This window comes from Varroa destructor, unplaced genomic scaffold (genome assembly GCF_002443255.2).
Source record: "Varroa destructor unplaced genomic scaffold, Vdes_3.0 BEIS01000004.1, whole genome shotgun sequence".
In the NCBI taxonomy this organism is placed as follows: Eukaryota; Metazoa; Arthropoda; class Arachnida; order Mesostigmata; family Varroidae; genus Varroa; species Varroa destructor.
The window spans coordinates 24821983-24848480 of record NW_019211457.1 but is presented as its reverse complement, the minus strand read 5'-3'; the positions used below and the strand labels follow the sequence as shown (position 1 = coordinate 24848480).

The following is a 26498-nucleotide window of genomic DNA, read 5'->3' as shown; positions in this document are numbered from 1 at the left end:
TAAGTTGTTTCATATGATAACAAAAGGACAACAGATGTTTCTTAAACGTCAACATCGTTTCGTCCTAGTCGTTATCGTGGTCACATTACCGTGGTTCACGTCGTAGCTCTCATGTCCAACACGCGTATACTGATGGTTAACATTTGCGTCAACCGGCAATGAGTTAGAAAAATTCTCCTGTATGCTAACTATGTATATGTATATATGTGATCCAGTAATATAGCGCAGACACCTACTCATCACTAGCGCAAGCAAAAGGACAGGAATCTAAAATTTAAGATGGTTTTTCTGTGGCCCGCACTTCCGTGGCCCTTCCATTTTTCTTTTTTTCTGCCCCCATATTTTTTCCTACTACGTAATAGCTGTGAATAGTGAGTTTACGCGATAATGTCGTGCAACGCTGACGGTCTCCTCCCGTTGTTTGCCGTCCACTTACCATCGCGGCGTGCGGTTGTGACAGAGCACCTCGTCCGTTCATTCATTTGTAGAGTATGTTTGTGTCCCCAGCTATAGCGGGAGCGACGTCCAATCGATAGCTCGGTATCGATACTACTGTGTTGGCAATGGTCTCGTATGTCGTGCCTTGTCACTGGTAGTTCTGCCATCGCTGAAGCTATTTTCGGTATGACCTGTTTGTGAGTTCATCCGAGCACCAGTTTGGTTGACTGGAGTTGGACCTGTCGGCCTCTGTTCCTTGTGGGTTTATGTTTCCATTTTTCGCGCAGTTCCTACCTCTGATCCAAATGGCGGTTGCGTCTCTTCGATTACAAGCAGACAGACACCGATGCAACGAAAACAGACAGCATTGTCTGTCTTTCTTTCAGTTTGTGTTTGGGATTTTTTGTGTGTGGACACCGGTGCACAGCATTATACCGGGTCAGAGTAAAACCAGTTTTAGCCGAAACTGCCAACAACGGCTATACCCAAAGCAGAGGTGGACAGATAGACTTTGACAAAAGAAAAACGGTTCTCTCGATGACAGAGCAAAGCGCGATGTAGTAATAAGAGTGGTAATAGAGTTGATAACAGCAGCGCTGAGAGCAGAGCAGAGCAGAGCAGAAAGGCAGTAATGGTCAACAAGCAACCTGTGGATTCAGCTAATGGCGGTGGCCATAGTAGCAGAAGGCAGCAGCGGCATGCTTGACTGAGTGTACGAACAGCCAAGCAGGTAGGCGCTTGGGAAAGAGTTACCGTGGTAGGTGCAATTGTGGCTATTTAGTATAGGCCAAACCACAACCTTTACAAAGCGAGAGGCATGATATTTGTATGGACCTAATGTTGATGCAGGGACTTCAGCAGCAGCGGCGGGTTGGCCGACCTTCCCCCGAATGGCATCAAGGTCTGGCCTGTCTAGCTAAAGTTGAGTTGGGTTGCATTTTTCGAGCGTAACGCGCGCGGCTGAGTGCGAAAAGAACTTGTAGGGAACGATTGTGTACCAGTGCGAGCCAGAAGACGAACCCCACAACCCCGTAGATAACACCGTAAACAACTGGTTGCGACACGCAGAAGTTTCACTTGCGCGCCGACACTGTCCACTAGTTGCTGTTTCTAGTACAGCTGGGAGCGTTTGAGGATGCTATTTTACCGAGCAGATCTTCTTTCACCCTCAAACTGGCGGGGCAGTTAGAGAAGTAACGACGGTTCCAAGTAACATTCTTGGAGATTTAGTCTAATCTGCCTCAATGGCTTCATGCGTGTTCTCCGGTCGAGACTTGAACAATACCAGGCTCATGGCCAAGTTGACGGAATGTGACGCAAGACTTGCGTAGTGGCAGGAGAATCCAACTCAACCGGTAGACGCAAGTAGGTTGGATGGATAACAGCTGGTTTACTTGCGTTTGTACGGGACAGCGTTTTTGGTACTATATACAGGGCTATGCCCTCAGATTGAGTATTGTTTATGCATTGTTTTTACGACTGTATGTTGACAAATATTGATTTTTTTAAGGCAATTTTTTGTTGCATGTGCTAAAAGTGTCATTCGTAACGGCGATGTTTATTCGATATATTGTGGTTGCAATTACAATTTCAACCGGGACCTAAACCGGTAGTAATAACTTAGTGAGTAATAACTTTCAGAATGCTGCTTTGTTAATTTAAAAATAACTATTCAATTCTACTTGTACGTCGATTAATTAAAGTGCTGTTCGAACTTGCAACCTATGGAAAAGTTCTAATGAAATTCATTTTGGGGCTGACAGCAGATCCAGAAGTCTTGGGACTAAAATTTTCAAAAGTGCAAAACACGCTAAAAGTTTGGAAACTGACGAGGCAGCCAGTTAGCAACATTCTCTTCGGCACAGTCGGTTAATTTCTGTATCAAAAAACTATGTGCTAAAAAAAAAATCTCTTTCTGAGCCATTTTACATGAGGTCTCGAGCTCATCGAATACCGAAAATCTACCGACTTTTTTCATCGAATTCGTCTCTCGAGCCATAAAAAAAACAACTGGCAATAATGTAGACCGCCGATTCTGGGAAAAAAGAAGGATTTTAACTTTGGTCCAGCGTGGATTCGAATTCGAAAATAGATGATCTTGACTCGGATTTCAAAAACGAAACGCTGTTTCTCGCCAGAACGAGACTGAAGAACTAATTTTCGTTCAACCTGGGCTAGCGAATAGATGCGTACCCATCACGACGAACAGCTGGCAAGTTTTTCTTAATTGTGACGAACGATCCCGTTATTAACCCATTTAAAATTTACAATTCCAAAGAACTTCGTTAGTTGACTGCTAAGAGAGATTTTGCCGCTAAAACTCGGAACTGGTCGCTGCGTTCGGGATCAGTGAGAAGGAGTGCCTTGGCGCAAAAATTCCCACCAACTGATGGGTTTCTATGTCGAGTGTAATATGGTTTTGATAATGGGCTGCGCATTAGTACATCTAGTTCATACCAGATGTGAGCCTTTCATGTCCTACGCGGCCAAAATATCTGCTGAATGTGGTCGTTTTTTTGTTACCTTCTCAATTGTTTTGAATTTTTTTCCACGCTACATAAGTTGAGGTAGTATGCATCAAAGGCACAAGTCTGTGTCAGTTAAACCTAAACGCATTGCCAATTCGCTATAGATAATTGTATTCAAATAAATTATCGTGTGCGCTTATACGCAATCAATAATGCAAACGTTTTCGGCCAACAACAACATAATAACCAGTTTGGTTTTGCGCAAGTCGAAGGGTTAGCGGCTGTAAAAAAAACCGCAATACAGAGTAGACCAAGTGTCACTTAGACCTCCCGGCGCAAATCGTTGATCTAAGCCCTGCTTAAGCTCATAATAATAATATCCAACCAGCTTCCGACTATATAGACACTATAGTTAACTATCTGTAATTAACTACCTCAACCTTGTTTTCCTGGCGTTGACAGTTACTGCTAACGCAATGCCGAAACTGTGTGTTTCAGGCGTATCGTTCTTATCAATTGGGGTCCAGTATTCATCTCGCTGTTTCTAAACTGTCTTTTTTTTTTGTCTGGGAGATCGTAGCAACCGTGACAGCGAACATCTTTATCATTGATTTCTGCTCAGTAGAAGCCCATAAAATCAGTAGAATAAGCGGTGGACGAAACGACTGAACTCCACGAATTGCATGAAGACACGAATAACAGGATCCTTAGACCCCCTGTACCTCTCCATCTCTCTATGATATTCTAATAGTCTGCGTCCAGTGCTTCGGCTGACGACTGTGAATACCGAAGCATCCCGGTTCTTCTGATGTTATTCGCATCGCCAGCGAGTAGATTCAGATACAAGTCCCAGAAATATTTGCGGTTGACGAGCGTTCCCTGCTCAGACAAGCGATCCATTCATATCGCATAGCTGCTTCGTACGCTGCTGCCATGATGGCGTCTTCTAAGAGAAAGGCCATCTTGATGTGTTGCATGAGGTTCACATTAAACGCGTTCAACCATTATTATGCACGGAGGTCTTTTCGTTAACGTTTCGAAAAGCTCAGTTCGTTGAGTTAAATTGGGCGTTTATTACCTGCGCTGGAGAATCAAGATCGTAACATAGCACCTTCTGGTGGCGTTGGCGGACGTAAGCGCACGTATAGGAAAGGGTAACGTGATAGGGTAGGAGCTTCGTAGCTAAAAAATCTAAAATCGAGTTGGAAGTAGCTGCAAATTTCTGGGACAAGTGGCTATGTTTGATAGTAACAATCCAACCTGTTTCGTGCTGATGCCGTTTTTCCGCTAGCAGTTTTCCTAAGTAAACACCAGCGATAGCCATAATAAGAACGCATTGATGTTAGTGGCGTCCGTCATCCGTTGGGTCGGTCCTCCTTTTTCCCAGGCAGTCGTCATCTATATTGGTGTGTACCTACTCTGGCTGTTGTACCAGAGGAAACGGCAGATGTTATGATAAGAGGAACTAACCTATTAACATCAGTCGGTTGCAGCTGCATCGTTAATAACAATGGCGACCAAACGCTCACATTGCTAACTCATGTTGGTTTCGTCTGGTAATGACACCGGGCGCGCTATGACGCCAGTAATGGCAACGTCGTGAACTCAGCTAAGCTGGTAGCACGTCGCATTTGCTGATCGCCTGCTCGGCTGATTGGACGATGCGCGTGGTTCCCGATAGCCTCGTTGAACCCTTTCGTGCATCGGTCCGTTTGTCTGGTGCCTGCTGCTGCTGCTGCTGCTGCTGCTGCTGCTGCTGCTTTTTTTTTCGCCGTACGTGTATCTTGGCTATATTTCGACCCACGTACAAAGCCGCTTCGTAAACTTCAGTAAGTGAAGTGCAGTAGGATGAGCTGTTTTTGCTGGGGTTGCTGGGGAATAAAGGCACAACGATCAGCGAACGCTGGCTGACGTGGTTTGCCATCGCGGTACTTGTTTACCTGTCGCTGAAGTTGTTGTAGGGTTTGGTTGGCATTTCGTTGTAGGTAGCTTTGGTGCCTGCTCTGAGCGATGCCTGTTACTGAATTGGTTGGTCAATGGCGTACGAAGTTCTCCGACATCGGCAGGAACATCCATAGATAGGGGCGGCATCGTCTAGGCGGCTGAAACGAATTTCTTTCAGTGTGTTACCATAGTAACCGCAATCATGCTTTACTCGTTGGTTCAAGTTTCAGCGCTGGCAAATCGTTACTTATTAAGACTACGACGTTTCATAGGCCTGGTGGAGAAAAAGTGAAAACATACAGAACGAATAGGCAATCATCGATGAAATAAGTAACGTGGCATATGGTAGCTGACATCAGGGTTGACACATCGCAAGCCGGATATCGGTGACAGGTAAAGAACGATAGAATTATCATTTAGAAAATTGCCGTCGTGGATTTCATTCGAATTTCGAGTTTCCTGCACTCTATCCGCAGCAGTCCTTGCGGTATGAATCGTTCCGTTGGTTCGGCAGATAGCCGTTGCCTGGCTGTTCTTCTTTTTCGTGTTTATGAGCTCCGATGTGCTTCGAATTTTGTTGACTGCTTCTGTTGTTGAATTCATGTGGCGTTCCTGGCGTAGTCTTTGCTGCAGTAGCTCTTGATCCCCCTCTGGTCTCCACCTCTCAAGCAGATGTCAGCGGTACGTCAGCGATGCCCCCTGCTGCTAAGGTCGCCGCCGACTCCGCTTTCAAGCCATCAGCGCTGGTAGTCTGCGGTCGCTCGTTATCGTCCGACTTTTTTACCACACTAAACGGTGATACGCCACTAGTTACAAAGATGGCATTGATCCTATAAGGTTCGGATATTACTATTGCAGTTTAACACGGATACAGGCAACGGTAATAAATCGACTCGAGCGTCCATTCGAATCAATCTTGCTGCCGCGAAAACGAAATGCGCCATGGAGAGAAGTGCGTCTCGTTCAGCGCGCAGAAAACAAGATCTGTGTCTACTTGGCAACCTGTAATGCGGATGAATCTAGTCGACTCGTTAATAAATATGAAGGATTATGGCACGCCATAGTGGATGCGACTGAAGCGTAGTGTTGCATGTTACTATGGTGTGCGAATAGGTCCCTTTTATCTGCTCCGTATTCAACTATTTCTGGTTGAGAAAACCGTAAAAAAGTCTTAGAATGATCTTAACATGGAATGACTTTGGCGAGTGCTCAGTAGATAAGCTAGCCATAATCTGACGCGAGGTGATATGGAGTAGCTCAAACATATTATTTTAATACTACTTTAGTTGTGCATGCGTATACAAAGTGTGTTGATCCAGTAGACGCATCTGAATTGTTTTCCTGTAAAAAGAGTCGCAAGATAACACGACTATTCTGAATAGATCTGAAGATCCTAAACAGTGAACGTTGACTGAGAGCGTAAAAATGATTCGAAAGCTCAGGCTTATTTTGATTGCATTAATGTATCTCAAGAGTATCCGGACTATCGTACATTTGTAGCGAGCTTCTGTGTACTGCCAGTGCCCCATGCTGATTTCGAAAGATCGAACCCTCGATAAATACAGACAGAGTGTTATACTAGTACTAAAGCAGGGGTGACGTTTTGTGTGCAGATTTCTATCTGACGATCTTCTGGTCAAGCTAACTCTGATTGACGCATTTAGCCGACGCACAGGCAGCATCGATCTGGCCCAATCTAACGAAAAGATGAGCAAAAGCAGCGTCGTTTTTCACGTGAACTAAGACAACTGGATGATAGTGGGGCGGCGATATTTGGAAAGAGCAATTTGTACTTAGTATCACGAAGGAAAGGCGCGTTCTATACAATGCAAGCGGGTTGTAACCAGCTCATGAGGGCGGTCTTCGGAGAACCCGCGCATCGACTGATAAAATGTTTGCTAGAAACAGGCTAATACGCAGGCAGCATTTCCGATTGTTGCTGATTTTGCCGAGCACGATGGTTTCTGTTGAGTAAAAATGAGAAGCCAGATCGTTATTTTTTCCAAGAAACGGAGTGCTCTTCGGCGGAATGATTAAGGGTCACTGGTTCATGGCAAGGGAAATCAAAGTCTAATTAAAACTCATACCACACCGTCTGTCTGAACTAAGGGGACTATTGCAACTCACTGTCGTCGATTCAACCCAGCTTCAATACTTTAGGACTGTCCTATGCATACCTAATTTGAATATGACTGTACTTGAGGTAAAAGCTTCACTAACGATCGAGAACAAAAACCAAAGACTGCCAAGGAACGAATGGACAGAAATCTCACTTCGTTGTATCTTTCGATAAATGTTTATTATATTAAGCTTGAAAACTTTCCCTTTCCACCAATAAACGAACTGTTTTTATTTCAAGTAATTTAAAAAGCTATAGACGAGTTTATAATGCTATCGATGGTTTCTGTTAATATTATTTGCTGTTAGAAGGCGGTTAGACTACACACCAAACAGTTCTATTTAATATTGTTGTTCTATCTTGGTGTTCTTTGGCAGCGGGGCACGCACAATCGAGCTCAAGTACTACCATCGCTGCGTAACACTGGCCTCCATATTATACAGCCAGGTGTATGTGTATTCCATGTCTTGAACTGCTGTGTGTATGTCGTAACACACGAATATACTGCCCTGGCAGCATTGACTTGGAAGTGGATGTCCGAGTTGCTCCTGCTATTATATACCATGTTGGTAAGGAGACCTGTTGCTTTCTTCAGGGCCCTTCTCCATTTTTCCCCTTCCATCTCTTGCTACGGTGGTCTTTATATTCTATACTCCAGCTCTATACGATAGGATAAACACACGGGAGGTTTCGCTCTGATAAGGGCCGTTGTGGCTTAGGCGGTAGCCAGAACGATAGCTTGCTTTCCAAGTAAGTCCCTTCCCACTAAGCACGCAGCAGCACTGCTAGAGGTTAAGGGCAACTGAGGGGAGCGACATGACAGGAGGCGGCAAACCGCTATAGGACGTAGCAGGATAGTGAGAAAATGGACTGAGGGCAAAATGGATCTCACATAAGTAGCAGGCAGTTTCTACGACATTAGCTAGTCTCGAGGGGAACTCTCACAGTCGTAGCCGATGGAAATTCTACTCGATGTTAGCTGCTCGTTAGATGATACGAAGCCGGGGGAACAACTTGATTGGAAGGAGTAATTTGGCTGTGAACCGCATCAACAAGTAAAAGCAGTTGTTGCTTAGCTTTTCTCTAGAAGACAGGTAGATCGAGGGGATCGCTGAATTAGTCAATGGTGTCGAAAAGGGAAGAGTACGATGCTGGCTTAGTCGGTTGAATAGGACATCCAGCGCCTGCACCCACTGCGACTCGATGTGTGGACGTTTTATAAAGAGAACTTCGGCTGACCCAGGCAGACAAAATCGGAGCTGCTGTGCCCACGAGGCTTGCTTTGCCTCGATCTTAGTCTCATGCGAAAACGACTGTCGGTATTTATTACCGCTTCGATGAGCTTATTGTATTGCACCCGTGACCAGCTTGCTTAGACAAGTAAGGAAATTGTGTTTGTTTGGAAATACAGGCATGCTGACTTAAGACAAACACACTGCCGATAAAGGTCGCTCATGCAAGCTTCTCCGTACCTTTTGCATGCTTTTTGTAAATGTACAGTCAACAATGCGCAAATACTGAGATAAGTGCTACTTTTAGTCATTCATCTCTTCCGATGTTATAGAAAATCTCGTCTTGCATTGATTAGTCGGTTGGCTGTCAATCAACCTATTCGGTTATTTGAAAGGCAACACTTGTTGATCTTCGCCGATTGACTTAAGAGAGGTAACCTCCTTTTCGTGAGTGCCTTTTGGAAAGCAATGAGCTCCAGTGCTAGACCTGGTCACCACCAGGCTAAGTTGCACTTACCCCAATGACAGTGGCCTCCCATAGACCTCATCCCCAAAAGTTGGTTAGTTTTCAGGCCGCCTCATTAGACCAGGCGCAGTAGCCAGTAGATCAGCAGTACTATTGCATTAGTGCATACATGTTGCAATAATTAAGTTCGTTTGTAAGAGATTTACACGGTCAGTCTGGGCAAGTGACTTGTACGCTGGATTAGTCTACATAGGATAGACACCGTTTTGTACAGCCGGACACTGTGGAGCTATGCAATTAATCTTTTGAAGTGTTAGAGTTCTGGCAGTTGTAATTTACTTTGAAACTTCATTAAGCTTTTAACTTGTTGAGTTATCGTCATACCTATAACCCTGTCTGTTTCTATCATTTACAAGGTATTAATAGCAATGAATTAGCGGCACTAATGCACCCGGAAGTTCTCACGTTGGAGTTTCAGCGTTTGTTATTTACAGGTAGCAATACCGTTTCACTCTCTACTATTAAAAAATTAGTAGTAAAAAACTCAGCGACTTACGATCATCTTGTGGGTAGAACTTTCCTGGTGGATATGCAAGTAACGAAAATGGCGTGTGAGTATTTACGTTCCTTCCCTTCAAGCACAATGAATGATACTCTCTGTATGAATGAGCCTTTGGGAGAAGAATAGACAGGATCGTTGGGTTCTTGTGGGTTAACATTTGAATCTGTCGCTAACTAAACCAATGCCCCGCTCAGTTTGTGTGTTCGCGCGTTAGCGACTTCATTGATTTGCGACTGTATCAGACAGGCAAATGTGAGTAGCTAATGTAGAAAGCAAGTATCGATTTCGAGTCGGCACAAATTGAGAAATCGGCTTCGCTCAGAAGCTGTACGTAGAAGTAAATAAAATGGGAAAATCTGTGGTTGTTTATTGTTACCTCCCCACGTATAGGCAACTCGGCGCAACAGCTGGGGACAGATGCCATCGAGTGATCGCACGTTTGCCCCAGTCAACATGTACTCTGCTAAACTCAGCTAAAGCTAAAAGCTAAACAAATGAAGAGCGTATTCCCTTAATTGTGAGACGTAGTACTGGCCGCAAGCTTCAAGCGTGACGACCACCCGATGAATCGGGCCCCAACAATCCACTTTACAAGGCTACGATCCTCGACCAATCTCCTTGGTCCACTTGATAAGAAGCTAACGATTGTCTCTGGCATTATTTCATTATTAGACCTTATACTCTGCTAGATGCCCTGCCCTATTTAACGTGTCTGGATGAAAAGGGGTGCGTGAATTGGTAACCGAAAAGGCTCCATTCGCAACCTGCGTCCGATCTGACCTTTTGGTAAGGGGCGTCATAAGCTGCAGTAATGACAGCAGAAGTATTAGGAATAATATTGCCGTAATATATCTACAGTGTAAGACGAGACGCGATCGGGTCAACCTACTGGCAGCGGTCCTTATTGTTTGCTTAGGCTATTTGGATTTAGCAGGGTCCTCTCCTCCGCCTGTCCTCTAAATTGTTAATCACCAGATGAGAAATATGTGGTAACGCCCTATGATCTTTCGATCTGATGGACAACTCTGTGGCAAGAATATAAGAACTTATAATAAATGTAAAAAAAAAATTGTAAAAAAAAAATGTAAAAAAAAAAATTTTTTTTTTGTTAGCCCACAGTTCTGAGGACCTCGCATATAAAATCGCACAATTCGTACCAACAGCAGAAGTGTCGAACAGCTGACGACTTCACTGCGGCTAGAGTTAGTGAAAGATAGGGTGCAGATCATCGCATATGGACAGTCTTTACAAGCTTTGGTAGCCCTGTCGTACGTAATTTTGCTCTATGTCGTAATTTTTCGTTATACGTACGGGCCACGGCAAACTAGCAAATTCACTGTCGCGCTATATAATAGTCGCAATCTAGTCGTAATACTGATCATTATTTTTGAGCAATGCGTGTTTTTTTTTCAACTATTCCGAACGGGCTGGGTTAATTTGCCCTTGCCAACGCAGGCTCCGTATATTGATTAGGCCAATGAGCTACGTTAAAATAATAGAAATGCCAGCTACAGCAGACGGAACCTGTTCTCTGTTGTGGTTGTGGTAGTGTCAAAACGATGGCGGTGGCAACGATAGCAATAACAATGATGCCAATAGTAACAAAGTGGACCATGTTGTGTAACTGTCTACATTTGATCGCGCGGATACATGGGTTTATGTGTGTGGAACTGAAGCTTTTCCAAAACCAGGAAGCTGGTCGCGGTTACAGTGATTGAAAATAGCCAACGACTAGCTGTCTGTATGAGGGCGAAAAACAAGCAATGTCTGAGTGTGTCATGGAAATGGCTAGAAGCAAGGTCAAGCGTCTGTAAGAAGCGACGTAACCGTCTCACAGGTAAAAGGTTGCCCCATGATTCTCTGGAGCAGGACATAGCGATGGTTCTTTGAAACTGTACAATCGACAGAAGGCCTTACGAGCAGAGAAAATTTAGTGAAGCAGACAGCGAAAATGACATGATGCGTGTACATATCAAGTGGAGAGATTAAATTTGGACGTAGTTTTTGTTAAAAAGAACATTAGTTATTTAAAAAAACTAAATAGCAAATAGGGAGTGCATAAGCGATGGTCAGATGTTATTTTACCCTTTAGTTCTGTACGAATATTCAATAAGGTTTCGATTTTACGGCCTCGGAAAATTCATCAGAATTGCTTGACAAGCGATTTTTGATACGCCTAACTTTTTCTTACAGACATTAATAGCCGTTGAAGAAGCTGATACTCTTTTCTGGGGGTCTCAATTTCTTCTATAGCTCAATAGCTTCAGTAGGCTCTAATAGTTAGTCTTTGAAAATGTTTTGACTCTTTGAACTCTATGATTATTTTCAGTGCTTACATATTTTGACCTGCTAATAGTTCTAACTTTGATTCCCTTGGCATTTTTAAAATTTAGCGTATTGTGGGCGACATTAGGTATTGGTATTTTACAACGTTACCGATTTATGTACCTTTGCAGCTGCGTATAGTCCAACTTCAACTATGTTATATTGTATACAAAACAATCGATAACTGCAAAAAGTATCCCCACTAGATATATATCGTAAGTTAACATAACGACGATGGAACGATCAGATGCACTGTGCATGTGCTTAATTTCGCTTCATTTGTATTGAGCGGCAGAAGTACTTGTACCGCACTGTTGACGAGTACCTAAGCCAATAGAGGAATCCATTATTGACTAGATAGGCTAAGACGCTCAATTACTAAAGGAGCAGCTTGACTTTGTCAACACAAAACGGTGTCATGATAGATTCCAACGACAGCTGTTTTTGCCGACACGACGTCGGTTGCGCTCAATGTAATTTTATTCTGTCAAATGAATGCGTAATAGATTGATAATATTTCAAAACAAGTACGTGGTGATTACTTAGAACTTCAGCTTTTATGCACGTTTTCCCTGCAGTATCCACCAGGCCAACCTTGGTTTGTCAGCGTATTTCATTAACCTTCTGCTATTTATCGCAGAAAAGTGTTCCTGTTCAAAAACATATCTACCCAGGGGAACTGTTCTGTACAGGATTGAAAGCTTAAGTACTCCATACTGCTGCTGTCGCCATGTTAAGAGCTGCTCGGTCCCTTGCGTAGCTCGACTGCGTATAGATTTGTGAGCCGTCTGTATGGAATTTGTCATAGTATGATACACGATTGTCACAAGCCAACTTCGGATTACGACCTCGAATGGAAAGCGAAACTGTCCCATTGATCCATTGGATTCCGTTAGAATGGATGGTCACCCTGTTGTTATTGTGTCACTTTTCCCTGAAGCAGGAGTCGCCCTTTAGTGGTAGGTCTTGGGACTAGGCTCCGGATTTGCTGGCAGGCAGGTCGAGTGGCCTGCATATTGCGAATGCTGTCTGGTAAGGCGCGGCCAGCAACACGACGCAGACAGTGACTGTTTATGTTAACAAAGGCAATAGTGACAACGCTGCTGCATTTAGACTGGTGCCTATTCTCGGCGTCCTTTAAAAAAAAGACGATAACGAATATGCGTGGTCGATAGCCGATATCCAACTACCAACAATACAGACACGAGCAATGGTCTAGCGAAAGCAGGTCCGCTTGCGTCCGTACACTCGCTTATGTCGTCATAACAGGAAGACACTCAGTTGTCTCCTAAGGCAAAAGCGCTGTACAGCTATACGGCCACAAAGGCACATCGAAAAACACGAATAAACTATCGAGAAAACGAGCTATGTTGTTGCAGGCCACCAGCAAGGAACTTTGCCTTACTGGGAGCGGTAAGACAAAGCGGTTAACCAGCACCAAACCATCAGCTGCTTTGGGAACCGAAGGACTCCTCACTTGGTTTCGTGAAGAATGGTTAGGTGCGTTTTCGCTTCATGTCTTTTTTCTGAAGAGGACGATAGCTTTTTTTTTTTCATTTTTATAATAGATTACTTCGGGGCATTCACCACCGTGGTCGTTGACAGTCAGTAGAATCTGGAACTGCTCACAGTCCCCCTCTACAGGGGCAGCAACCTAAGGCGTTAAAAATTCGAGCGCCCCCACATTTTTGGCGAGAAGCCGTTTCTACCAGCTTTTTCCAACGAAAGACTCGGATGTACAACGCAGCCGTAGATTCACCAGAAGGTTAGTGCGACTCCCGTTTTGGTGCTTGCCTACCCATTGCAAGCTTACTGCTTTTCTCTCGGATGACACTGTTTTGTTTTAGCTTAGGAAGGCAATGGCAAGTTGTGGATGGCAATGACGTCAGCGGTGGAACATTGCTTTCAAGTAGGACGACACTTTGAGGGGGGAAAGAAGAATGTACTCAGTTGGGTAGGCCTCGAGTTAGCTAGCGCAGATGTTGATGCAAACGAAACCCGAATAGAACTCGAGTTAACTGCTGTTGTTGCAATGGACGAGTGCGCTTCTGCTGCTTGTGCCGAAAATTCACACTGAAAATACAACGAAATTAAGAGAAAAAAGCCCAGGAAAAATAGAACGAGTTACACTCCAAATGTATGCATATATACTGCTTCCAGTGCAACGTCTTTTGGGCTTCAAATTAGTGCTTCAGTATGTGCGAACGTCTTGCTTACTTAGCCTGAAGCCATGCAAGAATACGTATATAAATTTATATCGGACTTCTTCCTAGAGACAATAGCACGTGATGAACGATGTTGGCACGGGCAAGCCATCGAAAAATAGGCATTATAGGAAGAAGAATTTCGGGGACGGAGAACTGATTGCGCGGGGCTAACTTTAATGAAGCCCATGATACAAGAAGTGGCGGTGGGCGTGAAGTGAGATGAGACAGCGTAGGTAGTGTAAATACTCAGTATCTGACTAAATGCTATAGTGCCACGTTTCAGCAACTCAACGACCCATACGAATACGTGTATAAATAATATGTGACGGTACTGATTACACTTTGAATTAACGTGAAGTACGATTCGGAAACATTGAATGCAATACATTTATAGATAGGATGGGGAAACAAAAAGATCGAATTAATTACGTCAAAGCTGGAAGCTAAAGTATGACCAAATGATTGACGTCTCGCTTCCCAAAGATCAATAAATTCGTTAGATCGACAATGTCAAATGTAGAAATGCTAGTTGGACGTCACCCCATTTTGTCTGTCAAATCGAATGTGGATGTTAACTATGTACGGAAAAAAGTCGAGAGCCATATATTACATATCGAGCTGTCACTGCGGTTATATCATTTGGATTACGTTCGCGCGACGTCTGCTGCGGGATGGAGGTATAATATTATCGACTGGTTATCATATCCCCACCCACTGCTTCTGCTTCTTCGTTAATACGTCCCTCATAAAGAGATTAGCCCCTTGTGGCGGGGCTACGCGTATCATACTCAATAGTGATGATGCTGATGGCGAGAATAACGGATAGTTGTGTTACGAAGGGAAGGGAATGAGGCGTCTAAGCACTGGTCGGTATCGAGGTGGATTTCTAGCTGGGTAGAACTTTCTAGCCAGTCATATCCTACCATGTTAATTCTATACTACTGGAAGCATTATATTATAGCATGGTAGAATACCGTGACACCGATCATGATAATAATCATCGTCGCTATCGCCTCGGTTATGTTGGGTTATGCTGCTACAGTGATGGGGCGCATCAAAGGTTAAAGCGACGCTCAACATCATAGGATAATTTTGGGGGTGACCAAAGGCTCTGACAGGAAAATCCAAAGGATCAACCAAAACAATTGAGCAGCGTAGGCTGTTAGTTGCTCGTGCTATTCCGTAAGAACGATAGCAGCGGGCTTGGCCACCAATTGTAGGGTGCAGCAGCTGCTTGTTATTGTCGTATGGTAAAGACAGTTGGCGAACGTTACGTTCATTCGACCAACGGGAGCACAATCACAACTAACGCGACAAGCCACAAGGGGTATTGTAGCAGCCATGATCCAACGTGCTGTCAAAGACCCAGAGCTGTTTGCTGCCTGCTTTAGGGACGCTGGCTAAACATTCTCTGTAACAGCGTAACAACGCCAGTTCCGGCCCCAGTTCCAATGAAGGCTCGATCGTGGCTTTCAGAACTAGTCTGTGTCCAATGCAGCCTGTTACCGAGAATAAATGGAAAGATAAGGAGAAATCACGGCTATCACCGTCACCGCGTTGCATCACTGACAGCATCAGCAGTAGGAATTCTTCCGATTAGCCGGTTAAGCAGTATATATATAAGGGTTTGACGTTTGTAGGTGGTGTATCGATGTATCTGCAGCAGTAGTGACTGTGACGATACTAACGATGCCGACGATGTGAGGTTCGGGGGCAAACTGTTGCCGAAGCAAAGGCCAGTGTGCTTCCTGGCCAATAGCCTTTTACCATCGTTCCACCCTACCGTGGTCTGTGGATGTTGCATTCGTACTTTTCGACACGGTTTTCCCCTTTGCCGTTTGGATCGTTATGCTATGTGAGCGTTGATGACGCATGCTTCACGACTTCAGAGTAAAGGTATACGAACGAATAGCTGCGAAGCGAGGGTGGCGGTGGCTACCGTTTTTTTTGCCTACAGTGCCGTCTTTCCTGCCCTGTTCTTGGTGGCAGTGATGCTGACCACGTTAATACTGTTTTATCTTCAAAATCTTTATTGGCAATTGTTGCAGCTGCCACGTTAGCGAACGTCTGCCTATGTTAAACTGTCAATAGGAAAAGCGCATGTACTTGAATGCTGCTACTGCAGAAAGCAATTGGGCCCTGCTTGTTTATCGCTTCTCTGTTGTGTGAGCGCCCAATGTCCGTCCATTGCGAACAGCGTACATAGACTTCAGCGGGCGTCTAGTTGACGGTCCAGTCACTTTATCCTGATAAGATGATCACGACAACGGCTTTCTATTCAACGCAACGACGACCGTTGTTACCGGTCGAGGCTTCTTCATACGTATTGCAAACCAACGACTGAACGAAAGAATTACCAATGAAGAAGGTAAGATGACAAACTTCACCAGATTCGGGCTAGGTCCGTACCAACAATCGATTGGTCATAGCCGAACCGACACCCGGAAACGGTGAGGGCAAACGACACCACTTTGCTGCAGTGCATTGATAGCAGTAAAAGCTTACGTTGGAGCCGATAGCAACATGCTGTTCTTCCGTTCGGGGATCGCTATCCGCTACAAAACAAATAATGGTAAATATTGCAGTTCTGCGCGCTGCGAACAATGTCTGCTCTATACCGTAATACACATTTCGCTCAATATTAGTGTTGTGTGAACTTCGGCATCTTTTTTGAGTATAAGCGGCATTAGCAGTAGGATTGGTAGATGGATCAAGACTGCGTATGTCTGCGTGGGCGAGCGGGCCGTCCTCACCGTTTGTCAATGGACATATTTGTGGCAGATAGCGACGTTGGGAGTGGCGATAGCGGATTTATCCTCAAAAGAAACAAGAGGGAAGCGATAACGATTAGAGCAGCAAAAATCTATCGCCATACTATACATTCTATTTGCTTAACTGCTAGCTAAAAACGGTGGGCATCATTAGCAGTGTAAGCAGCCTTAGATTGCGTCCCGCGTTACCTCAGTTCTGAAGTCAGCAGCAGGAGAATTCTTATCGCCTTCAATATTAAGGTCTTTCCGCAGTAGCGGCAACTTCAGGTAAATAGCACGATGTCTTCATCAGAGAAAGAAATGACGCAATTAGGCTATCGACAAAGCAGTTGGCGTCAGTTCGCGTTGGTACTGCAGAAGAGCAAGTCGCTGGACGAACTTCTCCGCTCTGTATTTCGGTCACTGTTGAGATTAGAATTTCAGCTGCGGAAGAGCGACGACATTTGTACAATAGCCACTTCTACAGCCCCTATTTCCACTGAAGACGGCGTTACGGCGGCCACGATGGACGCAATATACATTCAACGAAATGTGGGCATTTATAGCATAAACATTGCACTAATGATATCAGTGTTTCTATTGCTGTTTTGCTATTGTTTTGACACTATGAGCAGAACCCGAAAAATGTGTGGCCATCAAGGCCATAGTTGTAGCGATAGAACATAACTAAGCAATGACAATATGATAAAATAATGTAACGATAATGCAAACAGACAAGGAAGTGATTATATACAGGCAGGCTATGGACGTAGACAAATGAATAGACCAGATAGATGCAACAGTCAAGCACGCAATGGTAGGTCGCCTGGCTGGAAGCCGGCAAAGAGCAGACTCCTGACAAGGACGGCGGTAGTGGCAGCTGTTAGAATGGCAAGGAAAAGTGAACTAACTTTTAGTAAAATGGAGGCACTAAGATTGGTGCCGATGACGAAATGCCTGCGACTGTATGAAGGAGACCGGAAGCGGTCCGGTGGAAGCATCGGGTCTTGCCACAGGAACGTACGGATAAAGAAAGATGCAACTGGGCGCGAAAACGCATTGATTCGTCTAAAGGCGAAGATAGTTTTCCTATTTAGTAATGGTAAAAATCAGGACAAGAGAGGGCATGACAACATGTTGCTAATTTCGCATAGTGCAAGCCGTGGTAAAACGTATCACTAATGGGAAGGTATCGACGCCGTCAGAGCAGTGGACGTCCTCTAGAGTAGTAGATGAGCAGATTTAAGATAACATCCGTCACGAAAACAGCGTGCAGAATATTTCGTGAAACGCCTTTGATACAAGCGTGAATTCTTTCATATAGGGAGTACGACGAAAATTGATTTACAGTACAGTAAAGCACACGTCGCCAGTTAGCAAAAAAAAATATTATATGTGTGTGTGCATATAATTATTACCAGCCTGAACATCGGCTAGCTTTCCAGTCATTAATTAACGCTGCTTTTCGGTATGGAGCAAATATAGTCCCTGAAAGGACCTAAGTTTTCGATTTCCGTTATCTGATAGTGTTTGGTGGTGGTACCGGACGTGTAACTCGGAACATTCCGATTGTTGGTGCTCACCTTTGTGGTTGTTCTAGGTTTATTTCGAAAACTTGCAGCGTGCGCTTCAAGAGTAGCTTTAGAGAGAGATGCAGATCAGGCGCGCACAATCAGTAGGACTAGAAATGATCGTTCGACAATAATGATAGTAGAAAACGGCAGTAAAAAAAATCAGTGTCATAAGCGCCACATGAAAGTGTGCCATCATCTTTAAGTGTGAACGATCCGCTCAGAGAAAATGAGGTTTGATATCCGTGCAGGATGTGCAGTTTCAAGTGCTGCTTATGGCCTGCTTTATTGACATTGATCATTAATCGATCTTCGGATGAAATCGATTAGTAGTAAACACATCATGGTAAAGATATCGTTAGCAATTTTTAGCAAAAGTTTGTATTTTATGAAAAATACAAACTAAATTTCCGCTGTCGTTTGCTTTAAGTTTATAGAATAATTACATTACGCGCCTAATAAGAAGCTGATGCTCTTTGAAAACCACAAAAATCTCTAGAACAACGAAGAACTTTGTCATTCAGCCGAAGTACTAGCATTTTCTTTCAACAGCACCTTTCACCTCTCATAGTAAAGTATTTCCCTTATCCTTCCTACAGTTGCGCAGAGTAAAAATCCCAGTAACCATAATCATTGAAGTTGCACTTCTGGGTACGACATATGCTTTCACTTGGTTCGGATTATACCATGGTCTTTTTCGTCTTAGCAACAAACACCCGGCGGTAGCTCCACAATGAACGTTTTTAGTCATCATTCGTCCGGTGAAAAAATACCCGCAATCCAACGCCGCTCTGGGTCGATTAAAAATACCATGGATGATACAACCTGCTTCTTAAAATGTCTCTTTTGTCCCTCGTTTTGTTGGTTGTAGTCCGCTAAATATTCTCGTCGTACTGTCAAGTTGGAAGGTGGACAGGGGCCCGAGGTAGGGATTTGACTTCGCTGAACGCTTCCTATGCGTGTGATTCTCCTTGCCTCCACACACACTGCGTTCGCTAGATCGAAACGAAGCTTGTTTGCCCCATTTACCTCGGAGTTTGTCTTCCTAAGAACATTGTTTCCTGCGGGGAGGCATTGTTCTACGAAGCTTTGATAGGAAGGGACAGTAATATGTATGAGAAATGTCGCACTCTTTTTCTATCTACAAGGCATCACTCTCGATCTCATTTACCACTGTTATATTGCTACTTGATTTCACGTATACATTATCATGTCATTGCGTATCTGTACTATACAACGTCGTCTGATTATTCATATGTATATAACGATAATGTAATTTTACTGCCGACTCTGAGGTACCGACTGGATTAAACACTCACATTTATCCACCATCCCCATTCTTATTGGCTGGCGGATCAGCTGTTCCCTCTCGTATACTGATTGTATTATTTTCTAACAGTTCATCAGTAGAAATGGCCTAACGCAGATTAGACAGCATCTATTTCCCTTTCAGGCTCCGATGGGCATGCTTTGGGCAGTCGATGATGATTTAGTCACTCATATATTTTTCACATGCATAGCGTGCGTATTCATGCGCTCGGCACGCTTGTATGAAACGAACGGTTACGGGTACGATACGTAGATCGTACGTAATGAGAGAGCACGCATTTGCTCCGCTTAATTACACGCTGTTAATGGCGCTCGGGATGGTTTAAATGGACATGATGTTGCCTGAACAGTGATTGACCAATCGCAGTAGACCAAAGTAGTAGGCTCAGCTGATTGCGCCTATGAACAGGGCGACACGACACCTACGATGCTGCCTACAGATCTTATAGCTAAAACCTTTCTACAGCTGATAACTCTAAGGGCGTCTGTAAATGATTGATAGTTAAGCATGAAGTGGCTCACTGGAATTATTGATTCGCAAACTTCTGTCAATCAATCAGTAAGCATCGTATATTTCGCAGTTGTCTGATAGTAGTATTTACCAACTCGTTCTTTTTGTTGGCCACGCTAGGCTCGCCTAAAGTAGTATCTTAGGAATGCTTTGCATTACTATACAGCGGTAAGGGCCTTAGCGTAAATGTTCCTTGGCTGGGTAGCTACTAGGCGTTAGGCGGGAAAATTTATTCGTTTCATCTATCTGCCAGCCGCTAACGTAGACAATGGCCATCACACGATCCGATCATAAGAGGCCGTACGGACGAACTTTCGATGGCTACTATTAAGAACGGGATGCTATGTGCCTCTCGAGTGAACTTATTTCGAATGACGCTTGTGAACTTACCTTTTATATGGCAATAACAATAACAGAATACGAGACAAATCAAACATATTCACAAGGCTGTAATATGTATCTATATGGTAGGCGCAGGTAATAACAATAATTATTATTATATAATTGTTTCATGTGTCCGGCGATTCGCAGAGATTACCATTACGCAGATACGTCAATTGCCTTCAATTGCGTAGATCCGTTATAGCCTGCGTTTGCAGATAGCCTAAAAGGCATGCTTGTTACCTTAAATTTATTGTTGTGCTCTTGTATTGTAAAGCGTCAACAGCTGTCCCGTTCATATGACACGTCGACATTATCTGAAGTAACAAGCGGCCTGTTGGATAAGGAAAGGACTGTAAACAAGGCGGACTACCGGAACTATTGAAGCTTGACATATATGGAACTGTTAGCCACAGCCGTTTCTGGCGGTTCACCTGCATGTAGTCATTGTACCCCGTTACCACTGAGATTCATGATCATCGTTGATATACGATGACTACTGGTACGCCTAGCTTAGCCAACAACTTCGTTTTCCTTTTTCGATGCTTCTCGAGCCTTCAAGTAGCCTTCTCGGGTCTAGCTACAGCAGACGAGGCGGCACGGATGGAAGATGCAGTCAGTCGCTTTTCTATTTCGATTTTATCGGTTTTGTTGCGTTTATGATTAGCGCTCTGGCGGCACTAATATCCGTAAGTGACGAGTGACTGCCAGTCACCGTATGGCCAGAGGAACGGACTAGGAGCTGACGTCAAGACGTAAGTCCTGACGCAGTTGCGCGGGGCCTTTCTTCTTCTTTTGGTTGAAGTACGTCAACTGGTTCATATTTTCAAAGATGGAAGATGTCCATAGCCCTACGACCACAACGATATCATATGGGCGGCCTTCGTATTACGACGTTGTTTGCCGAACGCTCACTGACTGCCTGTCTGCTAGCCTTGTTGTGTTTAAACGTTTATTTGGCACTTGACGTAAACGTAACATAACTTTGGCGGAGGCGACTGCGTTTCGGCCAACCAACCAGTCTGCGGTTGCCTGTAGCCGCACTGGTAACAGCTATGACAGCCGTAATGAAACTGGTCACAGCGGAGGTAAAAGTAGTGGTCAAGCAGATCTAAAATTGCGTCTTCATCTTCTTGATCATCATCGTTGTCTCGAGGATATCTATCACTTTCATCTCAAAGCGCCACCATTTTTCCCGCTGACCTTTTGCTCGACATCGCCGCATCTCGCCCCACGAAACCCCATAGGTGACCGAGGTGTTGATGCACACGTGTCCGGACCTCTTCTAATGACAACTGAGCTGGTGGCTATTAATCTAACTGGCACAGACAGAACTTAAACAGCAGTGTAACGCACAACTACCACGCGTTAGCTCTATAATTACAACTGTCTGTAATTACAACTGTACAGCTGTCACGAAGGTGCAGGCAAGCCAACGGTAATAGCGCGCGTATGCCGAACAGCCAGGTGATCGGGCAGTGCATATACCGATGCGGCGACGAAAGATAAGCAAAAATTACCCGTGCATATATCCGTTCATTTTAGCCGTGTTATTTACCCCAGCCGTTAGCTTGTGGGGCAGTTTTTGCAGTCGGTGGCGGCAATATTAAGAAAAAAAAAAAGACGAAAGGGCTTTATTTTAAATCTACAGCGGCCTGCTCGTTTGTCTAGGTAGGCGAATTGGACAGGCATTTCTGAAATGACGGCAAAGAAAGGTATTTCGTGACAATGACTACTGGTGAAGTTCAAGCACATCAATCATATTAAGTAAATATATAATTTATACTACAGAAATATGGTGGTGACGGCAAATAGCAGGAGGTCAAGCATTAGGAGCCATGTTAAAATCAGCGAAACTCATTGCAAGAAGGATGAGTGTTTTGTAGCTGGCACTATCGACTTGGTATTGATTCAATATAATATTAATATTTTGGCGGCTTACCTTCGGCTGATTCGTGGAAATCTAAATCGATAAACGATATTCCCCATGTAATCGCATTTTTTGCTTAAAGCAATGCAACAACGTCCGTATCGTATTAGGCCAAGCTGTACATGAAAGTAAAAAACGGCACCAGATTTGACAATGTGAAGGGACCTTTAATCCACTGGCTTCTGCTAGTTTTCGACCTCAGAGGTTTCTTTCCACATCCTATCGTTCGATTCGCTATCAGCCTTGCTGCTGGTAATTTTCTAGCGTAGGACGTTGCGAATACCCGCAGCAATTCAGTTGTTATGCGCGGACGCCTCCGCACCCCACGTTGAATGCCTACACAAAGAGTCCTACGAAATAAACCACAACAACAACGATTTACCTAGCTGGGAGTCATCGACCGCAGCAGAATTGACAAGATCCATCAGATAAAACTTGTACTATGGGTGACATAGACATGCTCGTCGGTACCTGCTGGCAGAATGATTTTACGGTGTTCTTATGTTATTGTGATTAGTACTGCTATATTTTCTTTTATGACCGCGTGGCTGTCAAGCCGGATAGGTTCGAGTAATTGTTTTCGTTATCGACGTCGGCTCATCTCTCCTATAACCTTGCTAATTCGGCCATTGCATCGCGGAACCGCCATTGGTTTCGTTTGGCCTGTCATACTTGCGATATGTCGTTGTCCAATCAACGGTGGAAAATTCAGGACTCTTTCAAATAGCCAGGTCAAATCACCTAGTATTAGTATCGGTCCAGTGATTTTTCTGACTGGAATATTTGAACAATCAGCTAGCGTCGCAGCAGATATTGACCTTGCCGGACAAAAAATCACATTAAGAAAATATCGATTTTTCGAATAAGGGGGGTAGACGCTAAAGAGTAGATTTGCATAATCTCACTGGTAATATTGATCGTATGAGCGAAACTGTAACCCCTATAGAGCTCAAGAGTGAGGTGCTTCCGCATGTAAGCCCCAATACCAAGTAGCAGTTGGGCTTAACAGCAGCATTGTTGCGCTTATGACAACGACAACAACAGTTTGTCCTATACCGTATCAGTAAACCAGTAAAATTCGAAAAACTAGTGGGTCATAGTCACAGCTGAGTTAAACCTGATGAAGAGCTAGCTACTTTCAAACGATTGAACAAATACATGTATGCTGAGAGGAGCTTGTGTTTCCCGAAACTTGTGTTCGCGCTGCCTCTACCTCTTTGATTAAATTAATCGCCAACTCGAGGCTGATGATCCATTTGAAAGAAAAAGATAAAATTAAGAATAAAAAAACCTAACTTTTTGTACTACTAATCTAACTTTATGCTACAACAGATCTGCGTCTATCTCAAACCGAACAGGCTGCATTTTTTGTCCACAAAAACGTTTTATGGCTCCCCCAACATCGCCGCTATCCAAAGTCACCGCCGGCTTCACCCCATCTGAGGGTATTTTAATAATAGAATAGCGGAAGAAAGCGCCCTAGACAGGCGACAGCTTCAGCTACGGACAACATGGGAGGCTTCTTACGGTTATAGGTAGGTCATGGAAGGTGGCTCCAGCCTGAAGAAAGGGTGAAAAGAGGGAAGTGATGGTCGTGGCCAAAGGATGTCTCCTTCTATCATTTCTGCAGAGTTGGCCTGTTGTCGAAATTTTTCTTGCGCCTTGAGTTCCTTGTTTACAACTAGGTCGCCTCCTCCCTCCTTTTTCTCTGTGATAAGTTTGCTCCAGCTCTTTCCTTCTCTCTAACGCAATCTCGCATTGTTTCTGACGTGTTTATATGTGAGTGTTTTTGCTGCTCTTTTAACAGCGACAGCAGCGCGTAGCGGCGGTATGGCAACGGTGACGCTAGCGAAGGCTTGCGACAGGCGCCTGCTGCAGCTGCCATTCCGTCGTGGCGGCTCCGGGCCTCTGCTGTTTTGCACAAAATCAGCAATTCTAAAATAAGGGAAGATCGGAATCGGAGGGAGGAAAACGACAGAAGCAAACGCACAAGAATGAACGGCCGCACTAATAACGACGACGAGGCCAGTGGCAGCAGCGACGCAAGAGAGCGTTGCGCGATTATGCCCCGGGCCGTTTGCTTGCCAACCAACCGATCATTTGCTCACTGTTTTTTTCTCTATAGCTAGCTTCCACTGGCTTGGCTGCCTATTTTCTCGCTAAATAAAAAGGAATTTTTTCTATATACAGAAAATACTTTGCTGCTTCTGCGGCCCCAACTGGTTTCTGCTGACTTTTCTGATCGAGGCAAACAACTGTGCGGGGCTAACTGTATTGAAGTGAATGGTTGGACAATGCCGGTGAGAGAAGCAAAAAAAGCCGGAACATCATCGAGGACTCTTACCCACAAAATCGTCTGGGGAGTCATGTGACGTACGTGAGGAAGGATGCGCAGGGTCGCAGACATGCATAAGGATGTCTACGGGACTATGCGATTAACAGCGGGAAAAGCTGACGTAACCGCAAGATCACCGCTGGAATAGGAAGAAAGGTTACAGTATTATTTTTCGTTCTAGTGTTTTGCTTGCTGTGAATGTTTTCTGCTACAAGTTACAGTAGCATGGCAGATATCGGGGCAACTGGATTTCACGCGATACTCAATTTAAGTATGACAGTGGCTGGGCTGATTCGGTTGGTGTGACACTGACTTCGCAAAGATTTTTCCGTCAAGATTCTGGGCTCCGGCAACCAACGATCATCGACAGGTTGAGCGAGAAGTCGCGTAGGTGAAGGAGGCCCAACGATAAGTGAAACGCTCCTACCTTGGCGTCGCTCTAATCGTCGGTCATAGTTGTGTGGCCCTGATCGTGGATAATGTTGTGCCCTCCTATAACGACCAAGCAGACAGCGTCTATTTGGCTTCTGTGGTTCTCTGCGTAGTTTTTTTTCTACCCAGTCTAAGTACTACGGATGACTCGTACACATTCGCGTTCTTTAATTGCTGCAGTGAAAAAGCCGCAGCTGATAATGAAGTTAGCTGGAATGCATAACGTCAACTGAGAGCGCGCTCTCCATCCTGCCCCATTCTTCTGTGCTTTTTTTTTCTTTCAAGCTTTGTCCCACTGCTATTTCTATTGTTTTTTGCGGTTGCTTGTTTTGGCGTTCTGTCCTGCTGTGAACTTGCTCTGTTAGATAGAATCGATTTAGATCGGTTCAGCCGTTCATTGATCCGCACAATGAATGATAAGTTTGGCTGTCGCTAACGCCTATACGCTCCCTCAGGACTGTACTATATGGCCAATGAGTGTGATAAGCTCCTGTTTTCTCAAAAAAAAAAAAAAAAAAAGAAACTCTTAGTGCACAAGTCGCTTCTTTATAGGTGCGTGCGAATTTCTAACAATCAATGATAAATTTTGAAAATGCGCAGGGTAGAAGACAACACGCCAAGTATAAAATTGTACTTACAATACCAAAGGCATTGACGTAAGTAGATATAACACTTCCGGTTTCACTCCTTTTAGCTTTCTCTGGGAGAATGATTTAATTTTTAGGCTTGCTTAGTGTGATTCTGACACAACCGATCCTAATGAGGAAACGTTCCGCGGCCTATCCCAACGAACACAGCTCCGCCAAACAAGGGGAGCCATCAGTAGGGGGACTCGAAACACTCTGATCTAGGCTAGTTTTGTTTTCTTTTCTTTTCGGTTTACATTTCTACCGCCATTTTTATTGGCTCCGTATGCATTATCATGCTCAGCGGATTAACTCGACTGGTCCTGCTGCCTTTTTTTTCTTTTTACGGAAACTTTCGCACGACCTTTCCTGCCTGAATATCATTTACCAACACGGTTGACTGGTAAAGCGAATTAACATAAAAGAGGTGTTAGTTGCCCCGTCTGCCGTTCGTCTTCCCGCACGTATTTGTCTACAGTGCTCTGCATAATAAAAAATTCTCGTTTATATAATACCTGGAAGCTTTGCTACGTGGGGAAGCGCTCACACGTATACGTGTATAAGTATGGAGTATTATTATGGTTGTTAGTATTGTTATTAAAGTTTATGTATCAAAGCAGGACGCTACATGAAAGCCGGAACGTCGGCACAACTGAGTGTAGACGATACTATTTCAGTGGCAAAACTGATGGGAATCAACCCAGCAACTAATAATCATCCAGACAAATCTCACATATTTACTTGGTAAATGGCCTATAACTTACTCCGCATTTGCATGAAACTGTTGCGGTTACTATTTCAGTAGAAACGATTTGTTTTTCCATTGCTTCAAACTTTGTTAGAAAACTGCCAGTTGGCAGAAAAGGCCTTTG

The 26498-nt window shown here is 44.2% G+C and overlaps 2 protein-coding genes across 37 annotated transcripts in view; both read left to right on the top strand.

Annotated features, from left to right (window-relative positions):
• The window catches only part of heph (polypyrimidine tract-binding protein 1 heph), a 327260-nt gene that overhangs the window by 253224 nt on the left and 47538 nt on the right, over positions 1–26498 (top strand). The gene's annotated exons all lie outside the window — the stretch shown is intronic.
• LOC111248821 (uncharacterized) overlaps positions 6–26498 on the top strand; it is a 28860-nt gene continuing 2367 nt past the window's right edge. Inside the window, exon 1 of one of the 2 annotated variants that reach the window (XR_015326313.1) lies at positions 6–26370. Coding sequence is in view for 1 of the 2 variants with exons in the window: in XM_022801816.2 (XP_022657551.1) it covers positions 12922–13054 (133 nt within the window). In the remaining variant the exon portion in view is untranslated. The remainder of the gene's footprint in view (positions 26371–26498) is intronic. The other variant, XM_022801816.2, reaches the window with a different exon arrangement.